Below are 16612 nucleotides of genomic sequence, written 5' to 3'. Positions count from 1 at the left end.
TAGAGGTCAAGTGAAGCAACCTAGTTGATGCAAGATTCAAATCAAGCTGTCAACGAAGTTGTAAAATTTTTATTAAGAGTGTTTTCTTGATTATATTGCTGTATTTTCTTATTTTCAGATATTTTTTGGTGTTCTAGTGATGGAATCTTAGGATAAAATTGTTGACGCAATGAATAGATGACGAATTAGGGTTTCGTACAGCTAATAATCAAGTTCAAAATTCAGATTTAATGAACTAAAAGTTTGATTCAATCAAATCAAAGTACAGGAAACTAGATCAACATTTTACAAAAATTTCAGTGTCAAATACAATTTTCAATCATTGGGTATGTTTCTTAATAAATTGCATTTTCTACAAATTCTCTGATTCCTTAGTTAATAGAAGGCTGAGGGAACTGACTACAAAGATTCTCTTATGAAGTACTAAATATTGGAGGAGTGTGGTGGCATCTTAAAAAGATATTAAATTTATTAGAGAATTTGAAAAACTAGAAAGTAGAAGATGAGAGATAGAAAGGAGAAGATTACTTTTCTTCTTTTTTTCATCCTTACTACTAAAATTTTGCATTTCTTAATGTTTTTTCTTACAATGGCAAACCTGTTCCCCAACTAAACTTTTAAACATTTTGTTTATAAGTTTCAAATATTCATAAACCTCAACATGTTCAATTATTTAATTATTGAGAATGTATTAGCATTATTTAGCTTTTTTTCAAAATAATTTTCAATTTTCCCTTTTTTCAAAAAAAAAATCCTTTATTTACCAAAATGTTTCCTTTTCCAAGCTAACCAAAACAACATTCTGAAACAAAATTTTGATCCTTGATAAAAACCTAGAATTAACCACCTACCTATCACAAACTTAAATGCATGCCAACTTATTGAAAAGAAATAGATGAGACAGTACAAAAGAAAATAGGGGAAATCACATGTCAAAGGTATTTTTAAAAATTAATTACAAATTCATGAAAAAAACGTTTATGATTATACTTGTTAAATGTTTGTAAGGTTTACCACTAATCTGAAAATATTTTTCCAAACATACAGAAAGATGTGAAATTATTACCAAATTCAAAGAATTCATCAGTGTGATTTACCTTGTTTGTCAGCGGAGCAGAAACAATGTCGCAGAAAAATCAGAGCCTGAGAAACACCAAATTTACTCATTTACGAAATTCGCATATTTTGAATTAGTCAGTTCTGAATGGAATAATTTCAATACACAAAAAAAAAAACAAAAACACTCACAGGTACAGCAGTCGCAAGAGCGATGACTTCAAGCATGGAAGATCCAGTCAAATTGCTCACAAATCTGATCACATAAACATCAAACAAGTAAATGAGAGAGAAGAAACAATTACATACATTACATACATATATATAAGGAGATATGTATAGAGAAAGAATGGAGGAATTGAAGAAATTGTTATTGTTACTGTTCTTTTAAGTGCTTGTTTGGATTGAAGAACTTCACAGGAGTCTCCATTGCTGTGTAGAATGTGAAGAAAACCCAAAGTTCGCGATTCTCTGTCCTCCGCTAGAGAGAGAGAGAGAGAGAGAGAGAGAGAGAGATTGCAGAAGAGTGAGGAAGCAAATGCTGGCGATTAATTGCAGAGATCGGTATTTATAGTCGGCGGCGTACCTGATTCTTTTAGTTCATTTTCGTTACCAACCCGTTTAAGGGGCCCAGCACAAATAGATGAGACTTTTTTTTTAGCCAATGTAAATTTTTTTTTTTTTTTTTTTAAATTTTCTACTTAAATAATGAGTAATGCTATAGATTCACATTTTTAATTCACAAATTCACCTATAATGAGTAATGCTTGCTCTTAAATGCTCTCTCTTGTACACTACTTGCACCCCTATTTATACACCAAAATGTAGAGACAAAAAAATATTTTTCCAAGACTTCAACAACTTGCGAACTTGCTTGCAAGTTGACGTTGCAGGTTCAGGTTCTAGAAATGCAACTTGTCCACTTATTCTTCCAGAATTTAGGTCAACCCACGGAGTTGATTCAATGAGCCACTCAATATATCAATCTGAAAGAGTGTTACAATATAATACAGCAAGATGCTACATTTTAACTAAAAGATTCAAAGTGATTTTACTTACACCACTAATCTATCTCTTTACACCATCTATCTCATTATATCACTAAAAAAATGTGATTCTCATTACACTCATTATACTATCAAAACTAATCCTAAACTAAAAACTCTTCAAAAAATTTTTAGTTTTGTATCTTTACACCAATAGTTTTTGGTAATGCAATGCTAAAGAACTTTAATTACTCCAGTGTCGTGTTACCAGACAAACTAATCTTTTCCAATCATTTGTTATCGTTCAATTGAATGATTTTACGTTACTTTAACAAGAAATTAGTTAGAGCCCATTTGTGTAGTGCATGTTCGGTGATACATTACTATACAAATTAGATTATTCTAATGTCATGTTGCCGAACTAAAATAAATTTGTCCAGTCACCTGTCGTTTTACATGCGTTGTAGATTGACTGTCTTCATTGTTGTCACATTAAAGGCACCCCTTTGTTTCAATGTAATAAATATCTCTTTTGGTATTATATTCTTTGACATGTCAACTAACAATGATATTTCCTCAAATAATCTACCAACAAATGAGTGCCCTTTAAGATGTTCAGCAGCCAGATGATTATATGCATTGCTACAATGAATAGAAGCATAAACTTTCCAAGCAAAATATATATATATATATATATAATTGAAACTGAAAATGCACGATAGTGAGTAACCGAACAAATTAAAAACGTTCAACCTTAGATTACTGAAAGTGTATCTTTTATTTGCCATTGAGTCACCGGACATATATTTTTTATTCAGCAATGTAATTCAAGACTATTTTATTTTGTTCGATTTTGACACACCAAACAAAAATCAAAGAACTATCTCAAAAAACGAAACAAAAACCTACCAAACAAATTTTAAAAAAAAAAAAAAAAAAACCTCACCATTTCACTTTTTTTTATAATTACTCATCATCGTTTCTTCATCCATTACTTTCTTCTATGATCAAAAACTATGATTCTCACTTTTTGATAAAAAGAGATGTACCAAAAAAAAAACTAAGAAGGAAAAAAGAGCAGTAAGAATTGAAGAACAATGGATGTAAGGAAATAATAAAATATATTTTAGTCTTTTGTCCCTAAAAGTAATTTAAGACATGGGTAAAATTGAAAAAAAAATAAAAAAAAATAAAAAAAATCTCATATGGAAGGTGTAAAGAGATAAGCTAGTAGTATAAGTAGAATCACTCAAAAATTCATAGGATTAAGACAATAGGGCAGAATTGTAGAATACCAAAAATACCATGGCTAGTGTTCAGTTATCAATATCTACACTACCCAACAGTTTTATACATATTTGTATAGTAAACTCAAACTACCTGAAAATGAGGTATGAATTTATGTCAAGTGTATGTATTCACGTTACATGATTCATACATCCCAGGGAACCAAAAATAGAACGGAGGAGAAAAGTATACTGCCCTCTATAGAACATTCAGACAGATTGCAGCTACCTACCTCATTTTCAGGGTAGAGATCTTCCATGAACACTATTGCTGAATGCTGAGCACATGAATATTCATGGAAAGTAAAGTAGAAAATTTGTTTCCCTTTGATTTCTAAACATTAAAAGTAAAACACATGACCAACAATAGGCCCACTCTACCAAAATTTGAATCTTGTTGAATCGAAAGGAAAGTTATATACAATAGATAAAAGGCCCACTTTACCAAAATTTCAACTTAATGCCATAAAAGTCGGCAAAACCAACAAGAAGGGATAGAATAAACGTATATACAACCAATATAGCGAGGGCTGAGACTGATGAAGCAAACAAGGTATCAACAAACAAGTTTACCAACCCTGTGAGCAAATTTGCCTGCACGGATGAATATCAATATATTATTAGTTTACCATCTTTACCTTGACAGAGGATGAAAGGTATTCACAAACAGGAAAATTATTTTGCAGACATGATCCTATAAAAAATACCTATCTAGAATGGAATGGTAGTGGCAGTTTTAAAATACAGTGTCGGTCAGTAATTTTCACATGATAAGCAAGTCATTTACCACACCATTCTACATGTTTATTTATATGGTCTAAGAAGCATAGACCCCTCTAAAAAGGTAAAATGTTGTGTCATACACATGTCAGACACCAAAACTCCACTCATTAGACACTTCCCAACACTTCGATACATGAAATACATTACAAGTTTGAATAAAATAATTTGGAAACCAACCATAAAACAAAAAACAACATAAATGTGTATATATTCTCCTCTTTCAGACTTGAAAAATTATTATATTTTATACATGACATATAATAATTATTTATCCTTATATATTACATATAACAACTATATAAAAGTATTTATATTGCACGTGTCGCCCACGCATCATATCCCATATTTTTTGAAATTTCTCATGTTGTTGTGTCTGTGTAGTGTCACTTATCCGTGTACATGTTTCTTAAGATATAGTTCTATTTGTATTATAGCACTAGCCTTACAAATAATAAAAGAAGAGGATATATCTTTCACCAGAAGAAATGATGCCAGTTGATTTCGGTTGAATGCTTCTTCCAGCACAGAAATCTTATGTCCGGGGATGTAATAAGACAGCATTAGGATTGCTAAGACCTGAAAAATTGCAAAATTTTAGAGGGATGCATATCAATAATTTAAATAACAAAGTGCACTCCATAATCATTATAATACTACTCTGATTATTGACTAACATGGACAATCCAAATATATAAAATTATATATTTTGCACGTGTCCTACATTTTTTTAAAATTACATGTTACGTTTCCATGTCGTGTTCGTGTCCGTGCTTCTTAGATAGAAAATATAAACATTGGGTCTTTGATGCAACCTATATAAACTTGGAAATTTGGAATATAGTAAGCATGGATATCTTGTATCGAACACAATGCGTCGAACATGTGGATACATTTCAATACATATCCTTAAATATTATTTAATTAATATTTTTTTTTTTTAGATACATTTCTGATACATGGGATAAAGTGGGTGTACAGGAGTAGATTCATGGCCAGAAAAATGAAAACTTACTGGAGTATTGGTCTTGAAAAAACAACTTACTTTATTTACAGAGACACCCTATGCATTCAAACACAAATCAAATGAACATAAAAGACAAAAAATCAAAATGAGTCATGGTAATGGAAGTGTCTACAATTGTCACATAACCATAGTCTCTTCCAAAAGTTGTCCATTCCATGTCGTTAAGTATACTACACCATGGTAGTGGGCCTTTTCTTGACTTACTCATAACACATTCATCAAAACCATCAAAAAAATTCCCTCGTAAACCAAGAAAAAATTATCCAACTTATGAATCTCTGCCAATTGCCTAATGGGCAATTCAATGCCAAATGATCCAACAAAGAAAATAGTCCTACTATACAAACACTATTGTAAATGACAAGAATTGATAATATATACTATAAAAACCAAAGAGTTAATAACTTGTAAAAGGAAAGCAGTCCCAATCAGCCAGATTAACTTTCAGATAAGCTACCATAATGAATCATTGACACTGGAAATACAAGTCAACAGAAGCAAAACCATCAAATATGCTGACCACTAAACAGCATCAAAAATAGATAAAACCATCATATTTCAGATGTTATTTGCAGAAGAACGGAAAAATTATAATAACCTGGAGATTTTGAGCCAGTACAAAAGTGACATAAGCCATATTGCACTGCAAAAGAATTTTCCATTAGTTTTGATAATTTTATGCTTATAATTGAGAATGGATCTTTCCTTTTTATAAATAATAACATTGTTATCATTAGAAGTCCAATTTATTAGAGAAGTTAACAGTGAATATGCCCTACCGTTCGGCGTGAAACTCTTTCCACATTCCTGTCTAGAAGCATAGTTAATAACCTGCACCATTCAGAATGAATCAAAATCCAAAATAAATTAATTATAACAGGAGAAGAAGCTATTGAGATGACAAACAACACAGCAATAAAGGCATACCAAAACAAAAGAGAGAGAATCCAGACTCTGATTCTTGCCCATTCATTGGATCTCGACACTTGCCTAGAGTTTCCAAAGAAAAGATAGCTGCCCAATTGGACACCAACAAGATACATACCCCAATATCCTGAGAAGAAAGACAATCACTTTCTTGGCAAGAATTTAGTATCAAGTACAATTAACAACTGAAGTGTAAAATATACCCATACAAGTCTTGCCTAAATATTATACATACTGCATTTAACGTTCTTAGTTACTAATTAAGGTGGCAAGTTGGGCCTGATTGAATATAGGGCTAATATATACAAGAACATTTTTTTAAATGAGTTATTTTATCAGTAAAGGCGCCAAAAGAAGGAGACGTCGTCCCAAGTATAAACATTGTATAGAAAAACAAAGCTATTCAAAAGTATCCATACCATCTTCAGAGTTAAAAAAAAACTCTCAAAGATGGATTAACCCTCCCCAAAGCCCAACCATGTATAAGACTCAAAAAATTGCTTCTTAATCTATACATCAGTTCTTCATCTTCTCACCCTTACTTCTATTTGCATCCTCTAAATGCATACAAGAAAGGCAAAGAGAGCCAATATTTCACACCTTCCTTCCTCCTAGCCTCTAAGAAAATCTAATACAGTACTTGAAAACACTGAAGGAACTCCAATCGATTGATATACCTCGTTGGGCCCATTTCCTAATTGCTTGGGCTTTTGGCATAAGTGGTGACTTAACATGTATTAGAGCTCAGGTTGAGAGAGGTCTTGGATTCAAGTCTCTCCGTTGGCATTTCGTATTCTTTCCCTGTTGGTTTCTTCTTATCTGCTTGGTTGTTTGCTTCTCTTTCTGTTTGGTTCTCTATTTTTCTTTCCTCATGCAAGACGGGATTGCACATGAGGGATGGTGTTAGATAGCTTGATATAAATTTTTGGGCCCATTTCCTAACTACTTAGGCTTTTGGGAAAAGTGGTGACTTAACAGTATCACCCAAGCCACCCGCATATAAATGATCAACTAACTCTATTGCCTCTTTCCACATATAACACCAGTTGGGGAAATAATTTTCTCTTCTTGTTTTTTTTTAATCAAATAATACATTCTTAAGATCTTCCCAAGTGCTACCAATAATGCCAAAGAAACTACCTTTGATAGAGATCCAATGTCTCAATTCCAAGGGATAGATCTCCTAGCTATGCATCAAAAATTTCCAACATGATTTCAAATATGTTCAACATCAAAGCATTTCATTTCATCTCAAGTCATTACAGTCCACCTTCTTCATACCTTCCATGCATTTCAACAAGCATGATTTCAACAGCCATCAAATCATGCATTTCCCTCCTGAAAGTAGTGTCCCAACTGATTTCCGCTGTAAATACTATGACATAATGTACAACATCTGTATCAACTGCAAACCCATGCAAGATAGGAAAAATTATTGTACATAGGCCATTGCCACACCAAATGTCATGCATCCCACAGAAAGAATGAAAAAAAGACCTCTCTTCTATCAAAGCTGGATGTGCTCGTGATTATAGGATTATGCCTATCCTCGGTTAATAATCTTCCATTCTTTGCATTTCCAAAGCCATCTAATCACACATCAAACAGCCATACTGGACAGTAACCACCCATTTACAGAACTTATCTCTCTCCACTTCATATCTCCATAAACACTATAGCTTTTCTACTTTATATTACCCTCTTATAGGAAAATCCTTTAACCTCTTATGTATTACCCTCTTCTAGGAAAATCCAACAACCCTAAACCTCTTAACACAAGCGATGACATCTCAAATGATCAAATAAAATTAAAAAAGAAGAAGAAGAAGAAGAAGAAGAAGTAAAGCTTCAAAGCTTTCCATTGCAAAATTAAAACCACACAGAGGAAAAACAGCAATATCTAGTATAATATCACAATAAAGTTCCTAAATGAGCAAAAGTAACTGCGAAAACACTAAATAGTTCCTCAATACAACAACATAAATCCAATACAAAGACCAAACAAGAAAGTATCTAAGAAACCACTAAATTAATCCAAGTAGCCCTCACCAAATATGCTAAAAATTCCCTCCTTGTTTTGGCTAATTATGTCTGTTCCCCTTTCATTAGAAAGCAAATAGACATTTAAACCATACATCAAGCCAGCTTGGTATCCTAAAAATTGAAATCAAATCAAATCAAAAAGTGAGTTAAAAATAAATAACATAAAAAAGGAAATATGGTTTCTAAAGAATAAATGTAAACAAATAAAACAAACGGAAGTATACCTACAAGAATCAATGAACCAAGAACGCCAGAATATTTTGGGGGAACGTTAATTATTGATGTTAGGATTGATACAGCAGCAAGTGTGAAAAAGAAATTCCAGTGCACTCCATATTCACCCACGTGGACCTGCAAGGAAAAAGTGAAGACTAGCCTCACATACAAGAATCATAACTAGGTAACAATTTAACTTCTAAAGTGCAGTGAATAAGTACTTTATGCTCCATAAAACAAACTTTCAGAAGGAAAAGTATGTTTAGTCATTTGTCGATCTCCTACAAGAAATTTTTGTTGTCAGAAAAGGAATGAACGAAAATGGAAGGATTTTAATGAGTTTTGGTGCATTTTGTTATGTTTTGATTGAAACATCGGAATTAGGGATGGCAATGGGGGGCAATGGGGTGGATATTAATTCCCCATCCCCATTCCCCTATAATAAATTTTCCCCATTCCCCATTCCCCATGGGTACCACCCTCCCCATTTTTTAATGAGTATGGATTTTCCCCAACCCACTTTAATCCCCATTTTTATTTTTTATATTTAATGTTAACAACCACTTCTTTTTTTTTCTTTTTTTTTTTTTTTAAGGTTCACAACAAAAACTAAATATACCTTCAATCTTTTTTCTTTCTTTTTAATATATTTAATGTTAACATTTTTTTATTTTTTTTTTTTAAGGTTCACAACAAAAGTTAAATATACCTTCAATCTTTTTTCTTTCTTTTTTTAATATATTTAATGTTAACAACCTTCTTTTTTTTTCTTTTTTTTTTATAAAGGTTTTAGTTATATACCTTCAATCTCTTTTCTTTCTTTTTTAATATATTTAATGTTAACAACTTATTTTTTTATTTATTTTTTATTTTTTTAAGGTTCACAACAAAAGCTAAATATACATTCAATCTTATTTTATTTTATTTGGTTCAACAACAAAATCAAATACACATTAATTAATTAATTAAAAAGTTTGTTTTATAATAATCAAATATATAATTTTGAGACAATCAAAAAGTTTGTTTGAAGAAAGTGTTATAAGACTCATATTAAATTGCATCAGGGCATAAATAAGGAATTGTTTGTTGATCTCTTAGCCACGGACATTTTAGACATTAAACCATCTTTCTCTTAACAAATTTGAACCATTCATTTTAATTTATCCAAAATCTAATTATACCTTTAACAAATCTGAACCACTCATTTTAAGATATCTATGCATTACCACACCCAATCCATCCTCCATCTTCTTCCTTTAGTCCCCCACGAATTTTGTTGTTTGTTACTTTTAAAAAACAAAAAATGATTTTTCAATTAAATTTTTACTAATTTCACAACACCATCACCACTATTTTCACTTTCACTATCACACTACCATCACCATAGCCACTACCATCATTACTGCCGCCATCACCCCACCACTATGTAACAATCTCTACTTTCACCTTCGTTCCATCACCACCACCACCAAATATAAAAATATATATTTTGAATTTTTTTTATAAAAAATATTTTTTATTAAAAAATATTTTCTATCTAAATAAATGAAGCATAACATTGGGAAACAAGCTGATTTCAGTTAAAAAAAATATATATTTTTAACTTTGGTTGTGAATCTTAAAAAAAAAAAAAATGGTTGTGAACCTTAAAAAAAAAATTAAAAAAAGAAAAAAAATTAAATGTATATTTAGCTTTGGTTGTGAATCTTAAAAATTTAAAAAAAAAAATGGTTGTAAACCTTCAAAATAAAAAATAAAAAGATTGGAGGTATATTTAGCTTTGGTTGTGGATCTTAAAATAAAAATAAAAAATAAAAAAATAAAAAATAAAAATTTGTGAACCTGAAAAAATAAATAAATAAATAAATAAAGATTGAATGTATATTTAATTTTGGTTGTGAATCTTAAAAAAAATATATGTATATATATATGGGGAAATTAGTGGGTACCCATCCCCAACCCATCCCCTGTGGATATTTAAAGAATATCACTTACCATACCCAATGGATAAGAAAAAGAGGAGAAAATCCATGTATTTGGGTTGGGTCTCCATGGATACCCACGGGGTAGGTTATCCATTGCCATCCCTAATCGGAATTTCAGTTTTCCACTAATTGTTCCTATCAGTTTCTTAGGAAGCAGAATCGTTCCACCTAGTTTGATAGAAAGTAACGATTTTTTTTATATTTTTTTTTATTAGAGTAGAGGGAATTGAAGTTGGATCAAAGGCAATTGAAGTTGGATCGAATGATTTTTCAATTGCCTTTGCACCAATATCACCTCCAACACCATCATCCAAAAAGACTATGGCCTCCAATTCTAGTTCATCAAGAGAGAGTGGTGCAATTTCAAGCTCTCCAACATCCTCAAATGAATCAAATGCATCGTCTACTATATCCCACATCTTGGTTTGTCTTTGCATATATTGTGGAATCTTCTCAATAGAAAGGGGAGATTGCTATGAATGAAAACCAAACATTTCGGTGTCATCTTATTTCTTCTCAATTAATGCACTAAAGAATATGTACTCAAATGCCTCTCATAACATGACGAGGAAGAAAATTTCACAAGTAGCTGTGCAGTCGCACCAATCTCACTTGCAACAATCCCACATTGGTAACAGATAAAAGCGAGAGGCCTATTAGTTAATGCCTCAACAATGTTCTTTCACATTGATAGTAATGAGCTTCCATATAGCATTTTTTGTGCCACATAGGCACTAGTAATTATTGCACTTAACTGCTCAGTTGCAGAAGAGTGTGCAGCTTATTCCGCGCATTAGAACTTCCAAAGTTGTTTACAAGTGACAGTAAATGGGTGGTAACAATAAAATTCACATAGAATTCGCGAATTTGAGCATTTATTTTCAGACTTGACCCACTAAATTCCCAGAATTGACACAATTTGGTACACAATTCGTGAATCCATGCACTAGAGTGCAGTTCGCCACCTTGTCAAGCAAATTAGGTGACTTAAATTCCAAAAAACACCCAATAAAAATCAGCTTTTATAAAAAAAATGAATAACTTCATTGTGCTTTGCTTCTCAATAAACAGCAATGGAAGTATACCATTTACAACCAACGAATAGAGATAAACTAAGGATTATTTTACCTGATAGTCTACACGTGCTGTGGAAACAAGTCGAGCAATCCCTAGAATAATAAGAGGACTAGTTGATTGAAGTGCGTTTCTCAATTTCCTGAAGGGTACAAGCAGGGACCTCATCGTCAACATAAAAATAATCGAAGGATATGAAAGTCAGCATAGTTCATTATAGAAAGCATTATCTTAGAAATTGTAATAGTTAATGCTAAACATTCTATTTTAACAAACAAAATGAGAATAAATAAGTGAATGGCAAACAAGAACATGACATTTATTTTATTTATTTTTGGATTAAATTTGGATTTCCTTAGGGATGCCAAAAGAAGCGAGATACTGTAGACGGGAGAATACACAAAATCTATAGACCCACCACAACATTTAGAACTCCTAAAAAATCTACAAATAAATAATCACAATTTTTTTTCCTTTAGGTACTCTGAGTTTTGATAAAATTAGCAGTCAACAAAGTCTAAGTTGGCACTGCCATAATTGGTGGCCTCATTATTTATTTTTTATTTTTTATTTTTTATTTTTTTGGATAAATAAAATGGCGGCCTCATTATTTGGGCTTAGACATTCTAGTGACTACCACACCAGCCATCAACATAGTCCTCACGCGTATTCTTGCACTATCTGCTCTAACGTGACAGATTCAAAGATACTAATTATATTCAAACAAATTAACTTCATTTCCAAAAAAAAAATACAAGCAGGTACACAATCATATATCTAAAGGGAGAAAAGAACACAAAGGCAAGTGGACAAAAATCTAACATTTACTTGCAGGGTTCATAAAAATGGTCAGGAGGAAAAGGCATTCAATGTCTAATAACTGTAAGCCAGCAATTTTCATATTTGAATTAATAAATTTCTCATGAAAGAAGAGTTAGGTTTGTTATTTTAATTCATAAGATGAAGTCAAACACAATAATTAAAAGACAAAAGAGCATAAATGACTCACAATGTTGAGAAGCCCCGAGCTTGTCGTGAAACTAATGAATTTGCCAGTACAAATGAGCCTACCCCAAGATCCATCTGAAGCAGTTAGAAATGAAAATAAAAAATAAAAATAAATAAAGGATGGCATTTTATGAGTTCAATTTCCAAAGTCACATCATGAGCACATAAAGTGAGTACAAATGAGTTTACCACAATTGTCAACAACAATGGATCTACTATTTACGGGCACGTGGGAAAAAATTACGAACAAATAATATGAATCATACATGGAAAAGTCAAATGTTTCAAAACATCAACAATTTTCAGAGAAATATAAGAGCTAAAACTAATATATGCAAAGTGCACACTTATAGTTTCAGCCCATTTTGCAGTTGTTGTGATCAATGAATACCGGGCCTTTCAGATGATGAAACTTAGAGAGGAGGTTTTAATCCCATGTAGTAGGACCAGGGCTTGGAATAAACAGTGTTTCTTTTTTCTTTTTCTTTTTTTTTTGTAATTATTGTCTGGCTCTTTATAAATAAATAAAAGCTCCAATGGATTTTTTTTTTATAAAATTATATTACGTACCCATTTATTTACTTTTTCTATTTTGTCTCCGCTTGCTCTATTCATTTGTTAAATTTGGAATTGACCTTTATAATTGGCTAGTTGCAGCGTCTAAACCTCTGGGTACCAGGGTTGGGTCGTGACAGAAATGCTCCAGGGCCAAACCATGAAAGGGGTCAAATGGATTTTGCCCAAAATAATATAATGCAGAATCCAAGCAACATATGATTTAAGGCATACAATGTCTTTTCTTTTCTTTTTATCATCCAATAATATATAGTTCAAAGCATGGAAAGTTTAAAAAGAACAAATTTTCTAAAAGAAGGACATCCATTATTACAGAAACATTTACAAATATAATATCGAGCAGGTTGAGGGATCTTACCAAACTAGTACCATAAGTCTCAGTTTTTGCATGTCTTCTAGGAAATATTTTAAAGTCCACAGCCAAAATACACAAGCATGTTACAATCATCTGCAGCAATCATCCTTGTGAGAAGACAAAAAAAAACAAAACAAAACAAAAAGAAGTAAAAAATACAAGGAAAATAGGGTTTGGCCACAGATTGAAAGCATAATCATGTACTCAAAAGAGAGAATGCATAGTGCATATTGCATACTATAGAAACCCTGTACGACGAGATATTTGTCCTAAGAGAACCAAACTCGTCTTCCACATAAAGAGGAGCTCTATGTCTGTTTCAAAAGAAATATGTAAATTTCAATCAATACAGCAGAATGGAACTCGGATTTAATAAACAGTAACTTGTGCAATATTTCCGAGCATTCTATACATGTCCGTGAAACTTCATACATCAAAGCAATAACAGAAGAAAATTAATAATAAAATTATTTGACTTCCAGATCTTACCTTTTAGCCACAATAGAGAAAATCAGTAACAATATCAGCAATACTGCACATAAATAAGTCCATTCTGATAGAACCTGCCATTAAATAATTGTTCTTATCTATTACATCAGATTTTACCAGCTATATAAAACACAAGGTATATATAGGAAAAGATAATTAACCCCAATGTATATGAAGGAATAGATAATTAAACCCAAGACAAGAGCCAGTTAAGCTAGAATGCCAATGACAAGGCACCAGCAATAATCAAGCCCCGCTCAATCCCAATTTGTCTATATTTAAACAAGGGAAGAATTAAAATATCACCCAATGTCCCCAACATAAAACATACATAAACAAAACCTCAAATGAAATTTCACGACAACTTTTTTCCCCATTGATGACTAAATTTAATGATTTTAACAGCTTAAAATCGCTCACAAGATTCATAGAGGATGTGGAAATTATGATCTATGAACCTTGTCGAAAATTTCATAAGAACTAAGCAACACACTGTAAAGGCCTATGTTGCTTTACTCCAAGTCCCCAACCAAATTTTTAGATCAGACTGCAAACACTTACAGTGAAAAATAGAAGTATGGGAAGAACAATCGATAGAAAATCCATAATCATTAGTGCCATGTAGTCCCTCCAACTGTTGAAAGCAACAATTACGTCATCATTCTTTTTCAGTGAAATCTTCATGGTATTAGGATCTGAAGTGACAACAAATCATTCAGAAAATAAGCACACCACTAACAGTTCCTTGCCCATTCTGAGGAAAGAAGTAGCCAACCAATGATAATAAAGCAGCTGGCTCTATATTGTGAGCAATGGAGAAATAAAATGCCATGCAAGATCTGGTAGGAAGATTTGAAGAACCAAATAGAGATATTAAAACACAAACTAATGAAAAATTCAGCACTCTACCAGGAGAGATCCAGGAGTTTCACTAATATATGTTGGTGAATGGCTGGCACATGCCCTCAAGTTCAAAATTCAGATTTAATGAACTAAAAGTTTGATTCAATCAAATCAAAGCACAGGAAACTAGATCAACATTTTACAAAAATTTCAGTGTCAAACACAATTTTCAATCATTGGGTATGTTTCTTAATAAATTGCATTTTCTACAAATTCTCTGATTCCTTAGTTAATAGAAGGCTTAGGGAACTGACTACAAAGATTCTCTTATGAAGTACTAAATATTGGAGGAGTGTGGTGGCATCTTAAAAAGATATTAAATTTATTAGAGAATTTGAAAAATTAGAAAGTAGAAGATGAGAGATAGAAAGGAGAAGACTACTTTTCTTCTTTTTTTCATCCTTACTACTAAAATTTTGCATTTCTTAATGTTTTTTCTTACAATGGCAAACCTGTTCCCCAACTAAACTTTTAAACTTTTTGTTTATAAGTTTCAAATATTCATAAACCTCAACATGTTCAATTATTTAATTATTGAGAATGTATTAGCATTATTTAGCTTTTTTTCAAAATAATTTTCAATTTTCCCTTTTTTCAAAAAAAAATCCTTTATTTACCAAAATGTTTCCTTTTCCAAGCTAACCCAAACAACATTCTGAAACAAAATTTTGATCCTTGATAAAAACCTAGAATTAACCACCTCCCTATCACAAACTTAAATGCATGCCAACTTATTGAAAAGAAATAGATGAGACAGTACAAAAGAAAATAGGGGAAATCACATGTCAAAGGTATTTTTAAAAATTAATTACAAATTCATGAAAAAAAACGTTTATGATTATACTTGTTAAATGTTTGTAAAGTTTACCACTAATCTGAAAATATTTTTCCAAACATACAGAAAGATGTGAAATTATTACCAAATTCAAAGAATTCATCAGTGTGATTTACCTTGTTTGTCAGCGGAGCAGAAACAATGTCGCAGAAGAATCAGAGCCTGAGAAACACCAAATTTACTCATTTACGAAATTCGCATATTTTGAATTAGTCAGTTCTGATTCTGAATGGAATAATTTCAATACACAAAAAAAAACAAAAACAAAAACAAAAACACTCACAGGTACAGCAGTCGCAAGAGCGATGACTTCAAGCATGGAAGATCCAGTCAAATTGCTCACAAATCTGATCACATAAACATCAAACAAGTAAATGAGAGAGAAGAAACAATTACATACATTACATACATATATATAAGGAGATATGTATAGAGAAAGAATGGAGGAATTGAAGAAATTGTTATTGTTACTGTTCTTTTAAGTGCTTTTTTGGATTGAAGGACTTCACAGGAGTCTCCATTGCTGTGTAGAATGTGAAGAAAACCCAAAGTTCGCGATTCTCTGTCCTCCGCTAGAGAGAGAGAGAGAGAGAGAGAGAGAGAGATTGCAGAAGAGGGCCAATTTCCCGACTATGGCATTCTTAAAATTTAGGCTATGTTTGGATTGAGTGATTTGGGAAAAAAAAGGAAAAGAAATGAAAAGTCTCTGGCTTATTTGGTAATCTTAGGCGGGGAGAAATCATATCATTTATAATCTTCATTTTTAATCTTTTTAAAAATAAAAAGATTGAAAGAAAAACAAAATTAATAAACATTTATATAAAAGGGGTTTTTATTGATAAGTCCAATTTAGAAGTGTTTTAACCTAAGAAGTCCATGAAGGAATTTTTTAACCCATTTAGTCCCATGTATGTATAGTTTTATTCCATGAAGTCCATTTTCTTGATTTACACTATTTTCTTGGACACTTATGCCCTTATATTTAATTTTGATACCCTTATAAATATTTTTTCAACGATTAGCAATTTAATGATGTGAACATTTATATTTTAAAATTCACATTTAT

The 16612-nt window shown here is 31.7% G+C and overlaps 1 protein-coding gene and 1 pseudogene across 3 annotated transcripts in view; both read right to left on the bottom strand.

Annotated features, from left to right (window-relative positions):
• LOC114292846 (tripeptidyl-peptidase 2-like) overlaps positions 1-1486 on the bottom strand; it is a 40231-nt pseudogene extending 38745 nt beyond the window's left edge. The window contains exons 1-3 of the transcript XR_014353223.1: positions 1437-1486; positions 1249-1312; positions 1098-1143 (exon numbers count right to left, since the gene is read on the bottom strand). The product of XR_014353223.1 is annotated as a tripeptidyl-peptidase 2-like (transcript). The remainder of the gene's footprint in view (positions 1-1097; positions 1144-1248; positions 1313-1436) is intronic.
• A 2151-nt stretch (positions 1487-3637) lies between these two features.
• On the bottom strand, positions 3638-16266 carry LOC114292845 (transferases, transferring acyl groups). 2 transcript variants are annotated; one of them, XM_028236862.2, is made up of 16 exons: positions 16018-16266; positions 15830-15893; positions 15663-15708; positions 14370-14503; positions 13809-13882; positions 13558-13633; positions 13323-13412; positions 12390-12463; positions 11435-11522; positions 8330-8456; positions 8112-8216; positions 6063-6189; positions 5915-5966; positions 5734-5778; positions 4589-4687; positions 3638-3922 (listed from the first exon to the last, which is right to left on the bottom strand). In XM_028236862.2, the coding sequence occupies exons 1-16, from the start codon at positions 16065-16067 to the stop codon at positions 3770-3772; spliced, it is 1404 nt and encodes a 467-aa protein (XP_028092663.2). In that variant the 5' UTR covers positions 16068-16266; the 3' UTR covers positions 3638-3769. The 2 variants fall into 2 exon arrangements, with proteins under 2 accessions (XP_028092663.2, XP_082737494.1); XM_082881368.1 differs by having other exon boundaries at positions 14370-14442; positions 16018-16174.
• Between the last annotated feature and the right edge of the window lie 346 nt (positions 16267-16612).

Source organism: Camellia sinensis, chromosome 1 (genome assembly GCF_055761805.1).
Source record: "Camellia sinensis isolate YWXY chromosome 1, ASM5576180v1, whole genome shotgun sequence".
Taxonomy (NCBI): Eukaryota; Viridiplantae; Streptophyta; class Magnoliopsida; order Ericales; family Theaceae; genus Camellia; species Camellia sinensis.
This window is presented reverse-complemented; position numbering and strand designations above follow the sequence as displayed.

Excerpts from the sequence above, each read along its gene's own strand:
- LOC114292845 (XM_028236862.2), bottom strand. The coding sequence starts at position 16,067 with ATGGAGACTCCTGTGAAGTCCTTCAATCCAAAAAAGCACTTAAAAGAA. Across the intron at positions 15,709-15,829 it reads CTCTTGCGACTGCTGTACCT|GCTCTGATTCTTCTGCGACA; the intron begins GTGAGTGTTTTT and ends GGTGTTTCTCAG. Across the intron at positions 8,457-11,434 it reads CAGCACGTGTAGACTATCAG|GTCCACGTGGGTGAATATGG; the intron begins GTAAAATAATCC and ends TTTTCCTTGCAG.